This window comes from Podarcis melisellensis, assembly GCF_964234715.1.
Source record: "Podarcis melisellensis genome assembly, chromosome: 1".
NCBI lineage: Eukaryota > Metazoa > Chordata > Lepidosauria > Squamata > Lacertidae > Podarcis > Podarcis melisellensis.
Window position 1 is genome coordinate 97,165,980 of NC_138528.1, and position 12,909 is coordinate 97,178,888.

Below are 12,909 nucleotides of genomic sequence, written 5' to 3' on the forward strand. Positions count from 1 at the left end.
GATATTTTAAAAGTGGGTTCTTCCAAACAAAATTCTCAGAAAACACACATTTTAAAAACAAGTTTTTTATGTCTTTGGAGCCAATAATTGTGTCTGAACCTTCAAGAATGAGAACAGAGATAAATACTAAGTTCTGATCAGATCTGCACATCAATCCAAGATCTGGTCTGTTCATATCAGAATTCACAAAGATCAAATTTGTCAAGCAAAACCTTATATAATGAGTTGCTTTGTTAGTGTGGCAATGTGAAACTTTCCGCATAACGCAAGAAGGAGATATCTGGCTGAAATTAAAGCACCTGTTTAAATAAAACCAGTTTCAAAACCAGAAGTATAACATAGGGTATATTGAAACAGTAGTTCATTATCATATTTAGAAGCAAGCAATTCTTGGCTCTTTTGACCTTTACATGCTATAGTATGTAGTTTGAATTAAATGACTTAGTGAAGATTTTTAACTAGACCCTGATCTTGGCATCATTGTTGTAAGCTTTTAATATAATCAAATCAACTATATACTGTATCAGAACCTTGTTAGCAGATGAAACAAATATTTTTATTAGAACAACAAATTTGAGATTCAGTGTCAATGTCTACAAAGTGATACCACAGAGAGTTAAACATTGACACAGAATCTCAAGACACTTATTAGGATTTACCCCAGTAATTCCATTGATTCCTTTCAATTGTGGTTCTGCAATCTTAGCTTTCTTGCTGGTCATAAGCATTTACCGCATTTTTCGCTCCATAAGATGCACTTTTCCCACCCCTAAAAAGTAAGGGGAAATGTGTGTGCATCTTATGGAGCGAATGCAGGCAGGAGGCTCTGAAAGGGAGTGCTGACCAGAGCCTGGGATGCATACAGGCTCTGCTCAGCGCTCCCTTTAAAGAATATTTTTTTCTTGCATTCCCCCTCTAAAAACTAAGAGCGAAAAATACGGTAGCCATATGTAAATCAGGCAATGATACTTATTTTCAAATACATGTGTTTACGATCATTGCCTTTGTCTGCATTCAAGCAGACTTAAGATTGCTTCACACACATTTTTAGGTGTAGTGTGTTTATAACTTTATAGCTCCAAATGGGACACAATGGGATAAACATGTACTGTATTTGAAAATAAAAATATAAAAAAGTTACACTCACTAGAGAGACATGATTAGCTGCAGTTCTCTGGCCTTATTCAGATTATCAAATGTGAAATTACTTGGGGTGGTTGGAGGGGAGAACATGGTACAAGGGTACACATAAAGTGGATAGGGGGGATTTTCTCTGGGACAGAAAAGTGAATTACAAATACAAAAATAAATAGGACAGCAATGCCTGGTTAGAATGCTCTTATCAAACTCATTGTTTGTTTTAACCCACTTTGACATCCATTGGTGTATAATCCCACCAAAGCGGATTGCTCGTTTGGACAGGCTCCACTCTGATATAGCTGGTGAGGTTTCCATCCTCGGCAAAGTCATTCACAGCCCTTACAGTTATCGAAGCTCTTGCACAGCTACCTTCCTCGCAGGGCATGTGTTCCAGAGCCACCTGGCATGCTGAGAGAGCGATGTCTGGGGACCTCCTTCCCAGATCATCTAAAATGCAAATATATTGGAATTCATAACTCTGTTGAGAAGTTAATAGCTAGGTTTTCTTTTTAATCAAAGGAAGATGGATGGTTTTCCATCTGTGATCAGAATAATTGTTGCTATTTCAACCGCCAGACATGAACTCAAACAGAACCATTACATGGAAAAAATGACAGCAAGAAAAATACACACTTCTCTCTATTTTAAATCTCATATACCACCTCTCTCTCTCTCTCTCTCTCCCCCCCCCCTTCCAAGAAAAGAAAAGAAAAGGGTTTCATTACTCCATACTGGTAAGTACTAGCACAAAAAGGCCATATAAAAATATTATATATAGCTCTATAGCTGTAGAGAAAGAGAGGAGAAGAGAGAGAGAAGGATGGAATACATGCGTTCAATACACAAAAACAGCAATACTTTGGCTGCAATCTTGTACTTGCTTACCTGGGAGTAAGTCCCATCTTGGGTTGGCATGTATATGATTGCAATGTTAACAACAGCAGAAGACCAGATCAAATTAGTGACAGTGATATCAGAAGCCAACATCCCTCACAAACAGCTCAATTCCCTGGGGAATAAAATAGTCTTTCTTTTCTTTCTAGAAACTTAAAGAACTTGATGAGTTTGCCTGTGGTTGGAGTTCACCAGAATATGCATCACAGCAGAAAACAAATCAAAACAGAAATCTCCTGTTTTACAGAATTCATCATGGGATTGCTTGAATTTGGAGATCTCTTTCTGCATTTGTGAAGGACCAATATTCAGTATTCTTTTCAGTGCTGACATCTGGCTGGGTTTCCCCAGCCACTCTGGGCGGCTTCCAACAAAATATTAAAATACAGTAGTCTGTTAAACATTAAAAGCTTCCCTAAACAGGGCTGCCTTCAGTTGTCTAGAAGTTGTTTTTCTCTTTAACATCTGGTGGGAAGGCATTCCACAGGGCAGGTGCCACTACCGAGAAGGCTCTCTGCCTGGTTCCTGTAAGTTGGCTTCTCACAGCAAGGGAACCGCCAGAAGGCCCTCGGCGCTGGACCTCAGTGTCTGGGCTGAACAATGGGGGTGGAGACGCTCCTTCAGGTATACTGGACCAAGGCCGTTTAGGGCTTCAAAAGTCAGCACCAACACTTTGAATTGTGCTCGGAAACGTACTGGGAGCCAATGTAGGTCTTTCAATTTCAAATATGTCATTTAATCAATTTAAATCCGTGTTATATATTTTACATCCAGCAGCCTCAAACATGAGCTGATTTTTTTTTTAAAAAAAAAGTATTTAAAAAACTATTCTATAGGTTTCTTCACATATTGCTTTCTGGCACAAGTCATCTTCACTTTGGCGGCAGGGGGGGTAGCCTTGTCATAGGTGATGGATTGAGAAAATGTCTTTCTGCATAAGGACTCTTATATCAGCTTCCCAGCAGCAGTGCCTCATGCAAAAAAATGACATTTGTGTCACTCTTCATACATTAAACACAATACTGACAATCTCTGTGTCAGATAAGGTAAAATGTGAAATGGCCTTTAGATCAAGGATCAGTTAAATAACACAAATATATCAATACTCATGAAATGTTTAGCTGTAAATGCATACTAATATAAAATGTATTGTATTTTATATCACTGAAACAATCTTCTTCAACACCATTAAAATAATCATAACCCTACATATATGTGTATACTAAGAACTAAGTCCTATTAAATTTTATGGAAGTTACTCTCAGGTAGGCATTTTATTAATTTATTTGTTTGTTTTGTATACCACCCTATACCTTCAGGTCTCAGGGAGGTTCGCAGGATAAAATAAACCATTACACTGCAAGCCTTAGGATAGAGAATCATCACAGCTCATAGTTATCTATTATGTGCACATCTATACATTTGAAGCACATTCTTTTCTTCAAAGAATTCTGGGCACCAGGCACACCGAGTTGGTAGGACTGTCGTGTGTGTGTGACATCACATGTGTGACGCCCCCCCATCAGGCCACACCTGCTTGGACGCGGGGGTGTCTACCGGGATGCTCTGACGATTGCAGAGGGCAGCACGGAGGGTGAAAATCGGCCTCCCAGCCTCCCACTCGCCACACTGGCACACACCCAGGGACAGTGGGGGATGGTAGCCCCCTCAATATTAGGGGGGCTGCACCCCCTGCCTCAAAATATTGAGGGGGTTTAGGACTCTTTTGCCCCATATACCCGGCGCGGCTGCTGGACACTGTAGTTTGACCCTCACCGTTGGTTGAAATGTTACGTGCAAGATCCAGTGTTGCACTAGCAAAGGCAGTGGGGCTTCCCCTTTCTTCCCTCCCCTCTGTATATCCCCCATTTTAGAAGTACATGGGGGATACAGGGGGAGGAGAAGAAGGGGAAGTTTGCACAAGCCGGAGTCTGTTGCACAAATAGGCGTGTGTGTGTGTGTGTGTAGCTCCCTATTTATTGGGGGCTTTTCTGGGTTGTGTGCACTGCGTGTTGCTTCATTTATAATTTCATCAGTGCATCAGATGTTTCTTCTGAAGCATCAGTAGTAAAATGTAGAACAGATTTACAACAGTGCATTCCTTTGGATGTTGGCGTCTTTCTGCTGTGTTCAGTTGTTAGTGTGTTTAGAATTGCAGCCTAAGAGCTTTCATTGATAAGGAGAAGTAGTTCCCGATAAGAAGAACCACCCATTATTTTTTAATCATCTAAGTAACATTGCAACCGGATCCTAATATTTATTGCACTAGTTAGTTATGAGTACACAAGATATGACATCTGCTACAGTAGCCCAACTTCTCAAAGCAATGATATTTTTAAGCCATCACCAGGCTTCCAGAGAAATTACCCTAGTGGCCAGCAACATAAAAGGGCCAGATATTTAGAATCCTGGTTCCAATGTCCAATTATTATTATTATTATTATTATTATTATTATTATTATTATTATTATTATTATTCTATCATTTTCTTCCATACAAATAGGTTCAAATCTTACAAATAAGAAACTAGGATTGAGAGGAAGTGATTGATCTAGCTAGTGAGTTTATTGCAGTAAACACACACACACATAAACACGTGTGTACACACCTTTGTGTACGTGACTATAAGTAATACCCTTATTAGTCAAATTAGCCTAAAACATTAAGCCAAATAGTTTAATGCACTGACCACAAGCTTTAAGTACTTTCCCCCATCTCTCTGGTTTTATAGCCAATCCCTTTGTTTGTCTTATGAAGCCTTCTAGCAGTAAATGATGGCAGTTCTCCTACCTATGCTATGCTCTTAGATTCATTACAGAGATTTCAGGGAAAGTCAGCAAAAGTGCTTGATCAAATGCTCACTGACATAAGACTCTTACCAGAATCCCCGGTAGTCAGCTGCAAAGTAATTTTACAGATGTCATCCTGGCCCAGACAGGTAATAGGGATGGTACTTAGGATTGTCAAAATATGCTCTTCACTATCTTCTGCAATTTGTATGGATTCTGGCACAAACTGGAAATAGAGACAGATGATCAGTCTTACACTGCACTCATATTAAGCCTTGGCCTGTTTTGATGGCAAATGGCCTCTGATTGAAGGCACAAGTGAATTTTCAGTTATTGCATCAGAAGTTTCCCTTTCAAGAAGGAGGAACATTTTTCCTGAAAAAGCAGGCAATATCTATATTTTAAAAAACATTTTTAAGGCTAATTTGGAGAGGGAGAATGAAGAGCAGTTTCCAAGTTTTGAATTTCTGAAGGAAATATATTCAAAACTTGCCCTTCCTGCCACTGCACCCCCAACTTTTGCTAAACTTGTCAGCAGCCGGGGCACTTCCTCAAAATGTTGCCGCTTGGCTTCTCCAATCTGGGTAGTGGGACTCAATCAGCAATGTGTCACACAGAAATGCCCTGGCTTTTGCCAAACTTGGTAGGAGCCGGGGTGCACCTCAAAACGTAGCTGCTCGTCTTCTCCACCCGGGGACAGGGAGGACAAGCGCCAATGGCACATGCCAGAATGCCTTCCTTCAGGCAGCAGAAGTGGTGGGGCAGGCAGAGCATGGCCTCTTGCACTTCCACTGCCTGAGGCAGGTGTTTCCTCCTCACCTCATGGGCGAGCCAGCTCTGCGGGATGGGATCCTGTTTGCACCAGGGAAGACCTCTGTAGGTGTAGGTGTGGCCGCAGGTGCTATGTTGGTGACATATGGGCAATGTCTTGAGAAGTCACAGCTCCGTGGTATAGCATGTAGTTTTGCATGCAGAAGAATCAGTGCCAAACTTCCCTATTTAAAGACCCTCAGAGAGAGCAGAGCTGGGAAAGACCTGGATCGAAAGCTTTGGAAAGCTGCTGTGAGTGAGAATGCACAATAATGGGCTTGATGGGCAGACTCAGGATAAGGCAGCTTCTTGTGTTCATAACAGGAAAGGGGGAGAGGAGGATCCTCAAGTTGCTTTAGAGATGAATTATTTGCACCTATTGCTGTGCTTTTGCTTTGTTGAAACCAGTCACTAAGGAAGGGTTTCCACATGGTGTCTTATTCAGCTTTTGCCTTCCTTATTCTCTCTCACGACTTTGATAGCACGTTAAGAAGATCTGAGCTTGCTGCTATTCCAAGATAAGGTGAAATTGCTATTTTGGTGGCTTGCCGAGGTTTCTGCTTAGCTCTCAAACATTCTGCCAAATTAGCCACCGTAATTGCTTATTAAGTAAAAATTGCCTTAATTTCCTAATGTTACCTTTTGCTTTTGAACATCTTCAGTAATTACAAAATCATTTTCAGGAATAGCAGGGTAATTGTTTCTTATTTCTGATGCAGGAGAAAAAATCCTTTTGAAAAATCCTAATAACTAACAGCATGGAACCGATTTGCTCAGTGCAGAGCTACTAGTAAAAAAAAAAGTTAATTAAAATGTGCTGGGCTGTATATTAGGATAATTAGCTGGTCATATGGCTTGCACATTACTCTACTTTCTATGTGTAAGGTAAAGGGGGGGGGACTAATTTATGCTAATGCATATGCTTTATGCAGAGTCCAGGACCAACCTGAGACATTTTGTTGCCTGAAGTGAAAGGCAAGATGACACCTCCCTGTTCCATGTACAAGAGCCAGCTGGGCAGACAGCTGAATCTTATTTCATTACTAGCAGTAGGACAGCAGCCTCCATTGCACTCCATGGCTGCCTTGTGTAGACAGCACAGAGGCAGACAAGACACACATCTCTATCTTTCAACACCTCCCTACTAAACCTCACCCTCAAGTAGCTACGTACTGCCTCAAGCAGCTCCCTCACTCAACCTAATGGTAGAGTTGAGTGTGCAGAGTCTGGCCATTTGTTTCTCCATCATGTTTAGTATTGGTTACACTACTGGCAGAAGCTCTCTGGGGCTTAAGGTAGGGTTCCCCCACCCCAGTACCTGCTACTTTCGAATGTCCAGTTGGAGACGCCAGGGGTTGAAACAGAAACCTTATAGATCATCCTTCCCCAACCTGGTGCCTTCCAGATATGTTGGACTCCAACTCCCATTATCCCTGGACATGGGCCATGCTGCTTGGGGCTGATGGGAGTTGTGGTCCAACAGTACGTTGAGGGCATCACGTTGGAGACAGAAGAACAGCTGTTAAAGATACCGAGTATATGCTATAATGAGGGACACAGGTGGCGCTGTGGGTTAAACCACAGAGCCTAGGACTTGCCGATCAGAAGGTCAGCGGTTCGAATCCCCACGACGGGGTGAGCTCCCGTTGCTCGGTCCCAGCTCCTGCCAACCTAGCAGTTCGAAAGCACATCAAAGTGCAAGTAGATAAATAGGTACCGCTCCGGCGGGAAGGTAAACGGCGTTTCTGTGTGCTGCTCTGGTTCACCAGAAGCTGCTTAGTCATGCTGGCCACATGTACGCCGGCTGTACGCTGGCTCCCTCGGCCAATAAAGCGAGATGAGTACCACAACCCCAAAGTCGGCCATGACTTGACCTAATGGTCAGGGGTCCCTTTACCTTTTTTATATGCTCTAATGCAGAGTCACTCCCTCTGTCCCCAGCCTGAGTCTCCCCATTTCTTAACAGTTTCCTCATTTTGTTCCAAATGAAAAACAGTACATAACTGGTTTACATTATCATGACATCACTATCATTTTCACAATGAAATGGCTCTGGTGGCTTTCCTGTTAGAGAATACAAGATGCAGAGTTTACGCTTGCTACCCGTTCCCTTCCCTGATGGTTACATATAAACAAGTGCCATGCAATAGTTACTTATGCATCTGAAGATAAAGATGGACAACCCATAACTGGAAATGATTGTGCCGCATACAACACCCCACTCCAAAAAAAAAAAAAAAAGAGGTTTCTGCAGAGCCCATCACATCTTACCATTCTGTCTAACCCTAAGTGAAATGACAGAATGATAATGGAGGGGAAACAGATAGATTCTCTCTTCTCCCAGGTTTGCTGCCAAAGCATAATAATAATAATTTTTAACAATGCAGTGAAAAAGAAGACACAGTCCCTGTATTCTAGTTTCTGGAGCAAGGGCAGATTTTGTCTTGTTTTGGTTTCTTTTGGCCCAGGGGATTCCCTCCCTCTCAGAGAACCATCTGAGGACTGCAAGCCAGCGGTGGGTGGAGACAGATACAAAAGTGGTCAAAGTATTGAATGTGACTTTAACCTTTGTTCAACAAATAGGTTACATTCCAGCCACACAAAGTTATAGGTTTCTTACACACATCTCTCTCCATCCACCCTCCAGGCAAGCAAGAGGCATTAGCACAGTTCAAGGAGTTATGCCAGACAAACAAAAACACTTGAGGGGAGCACAGAATGGGGCCTGGAGAGAATTGTAGCCTGTGGAAGGGACATGGGCTAGGGAGATATTGAGAGCCAGGTATCTACTTCTCACCTCTCACCCTGCTCTGGAGTCTGTATCTCTGTGGTTTCTGCAGTATATGGTGTCATATGAGTTTTCGAAAGAGAGAGATGCCACGTTACCCAAGGATGGGAATTGTGCTGTTAGGTCTCCCATCAAAGGCATTAGGTATGAATCAAAGTGAAGTCTGCCCCATAAAAAATGTATTGTCCCATAAATAATAATGGCAGACTTAGCATGCAGGTCCTTGTTTTTATAGGCTCAGCTTTTGAAAACTAATCTGTACTACAGCTTCCTTAATGGAATGATTTTTATTTTTTTTTGGCCAGTTATTTATATTGCATTCCAGAAAAAGCTAACAAAGAGAGAAAGAAAGGTTCTTTCCTGAAATATCTGCTACTGAATGGCCAGCCAAGGTCAGAAAATGTTTTAGTCTGCTAAAATTCTCCATTAACATAATGGGGGGTTGCCCCCAGAGTTTTGTGAATGGGAGAGCGCAGCATTCAAAGGATGCAGACGCTAAATGCCAGTCTTTGCAAAAGCTGTCCATTTAAAGACGTCCCAACTTTTATTTCACATTGTGTGAGAGACAAACGCAAGGGCTCAGGCATTATGACCAAATCACTCTGAATTTGCAGAACTGTGCCTATCTACTTAAGGTTGCATATAATCACCTCTCGGAAGGTGAATGAACATGAAACGCTTTCACAATACATTTCTCGGCACCTAGATGCTGTAGCTGTTAGTGCCTTTAGAAAGTCTGATAGAATGATTGATAGAATGGCAGGCAATTTTTGGAGACATTTTCTCCTTGGGCACCTAAGAAGTACATTGTTTATAATCACCAAAGCCAATTTTACAGTGTGTTGTCTTGCGGAGCAAGGTGGTTAATATAGAAATCTCCATTGAGGATATGCTAGAGAAGTTTGTTAAATGAGGTCTTTTGCTGTTACCTTAATCCCAGCATAGAATCCATCGCTTTCTTCAGGGAAAGACTGTTGATCAGGAGAGTCCCACCTAAAAGCTGTGACAGTGCAAAAGACCTGCAATAAATAAATTGTCCATTTTACAACTTTTTTTCTTTTCTTTTTAAATTAAGATTTTATGAAGAGTGATTGAAGGTGTTGTAAAAGTTTGGCTGAGATATTCTACCCTATGAAGACTGATTTTGCTGTTTTGCCTTTCCCTTTGCTGGCTGCAAAGCCAATGCATTCGCCAAGCGGGGAACCCATGGGGGGCAGCCATCCTCCCATATCTTGAAATGGAAAATTCCATGTACTTACAGATATCCATAGGTGCCTTCTGTAGCAATTAAAAGCTGATATCCCTCACTCTGGGTAGGCAAGTATAGAGGGCTTGGATCAGGTAGTTTTGACGTTCAGAAATAATGCTATCTGGAAACTAGGGCATCTGGTTATTAATCAGTACAGTGGTACCTCAGGTTAAGAACTTAATTCATTCTGGAAGTCCGTTCTTAACCTGAAACTGTTCTTAACCTGAAGTACCACTTTAGCTAATGGGGCCTCCCACTGCCACTACACGATTTCTGTTCTCATCCTGAAGCAATGTCTTAACCTGAGGTACTATTTCTGGGTTAGTGGAGTCTGTAACCTGAAGCGTCTGTAACCCGAGGTACCACTGTAGAACATTAAAGCTGATTTGTGGTGATTGTGTAGTGATTTCTGCAGCTGTATTTGTTCTACACCACAATTTTCAGGGGTAAATACATTAAAAAATAATAATAATAATTAATGGAAGACATGCCTCTCAAAACACCCAGGGGCAATTTGTACCTTTCTGAAATGGTTAATCAGGCATTCATGTTCCAGGGACACACATGCAAGCCTTGCCTTCAACATCCATCGGCACTCAAGCTGCTCTTTAGATCTTTGCATGGATTTCTGAAGGTTGTATTGTATTGCATTGTATTGTATTGTATTGTATTGTATTGTATTGTATTGTATTGTATTGTATTGTAGTGTAGTGCAGTGCAGTGCAGTGCAGTGCAGTGCATTGTATTTAAAGTATGTTTGATTGAATGTGCTTAGAAACTGTCCCCACTACTAGAAACCTTGACAAGCCAGAGTTTTCACTTGTGAGGAAGCTTCTACGCAAGTTCAGCTGAAAATGTTTTCAAAACCCTTTAGAGACCTTTTGTGCTAATCACATGGTCTGAAGACCAGGCGACATGGCCAGGGACATGGGAGGCAGGGAGTGTGCATGTTCCCTTGTCTCTATTCTAAACTGTTAACTTGTTCAAACAGGGCTTTGATGACACACATATCTGTCCTTCAAAGGTCGCATGCTTACTGTGAGAAGCACAACTGTAACCCTCAGGCTACACATCAGTGCATGCACCTACCTTCATAGCTGGCTTTAAGAGGGTGTGTGCAAGAGTTTAGTGATGCTTAGTAGAGGTGTTGTCCAGGTCCTGAAGAGAGGTGGTCCTCTATACAGCCATAGTTTCAGTTGCCACTTTACTTTCCAAAATGTAATGTGCCTGAAATTCTGTTTCTATATTATGGTTTTAAAAAGGGTGGCCAGGATGCGGGGAGGTCATTGCAAAGTGGCCACCAGGTTTTTGTGGTGGCTATGTTTTATTTTATTTGGTTTTATAAAAGCTGATATCAGGAAAATTTATCAGGAAAATAAAGATGATTGGCATAACTGTCATATTAAGGACACCATCGTGCAGGGCTCAGCTTGGGTGGGATCACACAAGTGTCACCAGTGGGATAAGCCCTGGCATTTAAAGAAAGGTTGTGCATTGGGTGTGGGTCAATGAATTGGAGATTGTGGCAAAAGAACTGTTGAGCTAGTTCTACATGCTTAACCTCTCTTTAGAATATGTTTCTTGGACAACATCCCTTGACAGCAGATGACAAAAGACTGAGAAAATGAGGGGCTTGTGAAATCATGTGGTATGATATGATATGAAGCCTGCTGCTCAAAGAAAAATGCAAAATAAAAAACCTCACAGAGGGAAGATCAGCTGTTGAGTTCAGCTAACGTAGCTTTTGGGTCACAGCCTAATTTACCAGGGAAAAGGGAGGCCTGTGCATTTGTATTTTACTATCCAAATTCTTTCCAACAACCCAAGTACAGCTCCCATACAGAAGCTCACTGCCTGCTTTCTTAGGCTGTGTTCATGGGCCAAGACTTTGCACTAGTTTAGGTTAAAATAAATCCTTTCTAAAAAGACAGAGATACCTTTTATATCATATGTTGAGCTTCGGTTTTGAGAAGCCATTTCCTCGCTTTTACCCAATGTACAAAAACTGTCCAAAGGACAGCAAGGTCCATTTTTCAGAAAATGCAAGAGTTCTGGCCAATTATGTTTGCTCATACAGTAGCGATACAATTGTTATCTCCACTGAGGCAACACACCATCTACTATCTTAATGGGGTTCTTTCACCCTAGTAAACTTTTTTCCCTTCCCCTTTTCCAAGGCTAAACCAGCAAGTACTGTACCTTGAACAAAAATCTGTATCATGTGAAGTGGTCCTTATACCAGAAATTTTCATTTTTGTAAAAAAAAAAAAAAAAGGATAGGATGCAAAAAAAAAAAGAAAGGATGAGTGTTGAGCACGCCAGGCACTCCTGTCTTCCACTGCCTCCCGCAGTTTGGTCAAACTCGTGCTGGTAACTTCGAGAACACTGTCCAACCATCTCGTCCTCTGTCATACCCTTCTCCTTGTGCCCTCAATCTTTCCCAACATCAGGGTCTTTTCCAGGGAGTCTTCTCGTCTCATGAGGTGGCCAACGTTAATGCATTTACCCCTTTACAAAATGAATATGCAATCCAAATCCATAGTTCCCACTGAAATTTGGGGAGGAGCCATAGCTTAGTGACACAGAATCTGCTTTGCAGGTGGGATGCCCCAGGTTCATTCCCCACCACCTGCAAGTGGGACTGGGAAGGAACCCCTGCACAAAATTCTGATGAGCTGATCCCAGTCTGTACAGACAACACTGAGCTAAGATAGACCCCTAGTCTAACTTGGTTAATTCACCAACATAGGTCTAGGATAATTTTTTCATATTATAGTTTACTGGGAGACCTGGAAGAAATTTGTAAATTCCACATGGTTCCCTTTAAAACATTGGATTTGAATCACATATGTAGGGTACATGCATTGCATGAAGAAAGTCCCAGGTCCCTGGCTTCTCCAGCCACGGGAATCTTTAGTAAAAGACGAAAGATTTATATGATCTGAAGAGAAACCAGAGTATAGGGATGAGACAGACTCCTGCCTGAAAACCTTGAAAATCACTGCCAGTCAGTGTAAACAATACTGACCTGGGTGGGTCGTTCATCTGACTCAATATTAAGATGCTTTCAAGGGGAAATCTGAAAAATCTAGTCTCACCTGTGTTGCGCTGTGTGTGATTCTGAATGCAATCCAGGAGAATCAAGAAGGGAAGTACAATATTTGCTTTGGAAAAGTACTGCACATTCCGTACCCATTATACTATGTGCAAAGCTCCTTGCTTTTTGAGGATGAATTCTT

At 41.8% G+C, this 12,909-nt stretch overlaps 1 protein-coding gene across 1 annotated transcript in view; it reads right to left on the reverse strand.

Annotated features, from left to right (window-relative positions):
* The window catches only part of LOC309379298 (von Willebrand factor D and EGF domain-containing protein-like), a 195,746-nt gene that overhangs the window by 127,225 nt on the left and 55,612 nt on the right, over positions 1-12,909 (reverse strand). The window contains exons 6-8 of the mRNA XM_081928384.1: positions 9,351-9,440; positions 4,914-5,049; positions 1,370-1,587 (exon numbers count right to left, since the gene is read on the reverse strand). Coding sequence (XP_081784510.1) covers positions 1,370-1,587; positions 4,914-5,049; positions 9,351-9,440 — 444 coding nt within the window. The remainder of the gene's footprint in view (positions 1-1,369; positions 1,588-4,913; positions 5,050-9,350; positions 9,441-12,909) is intronic.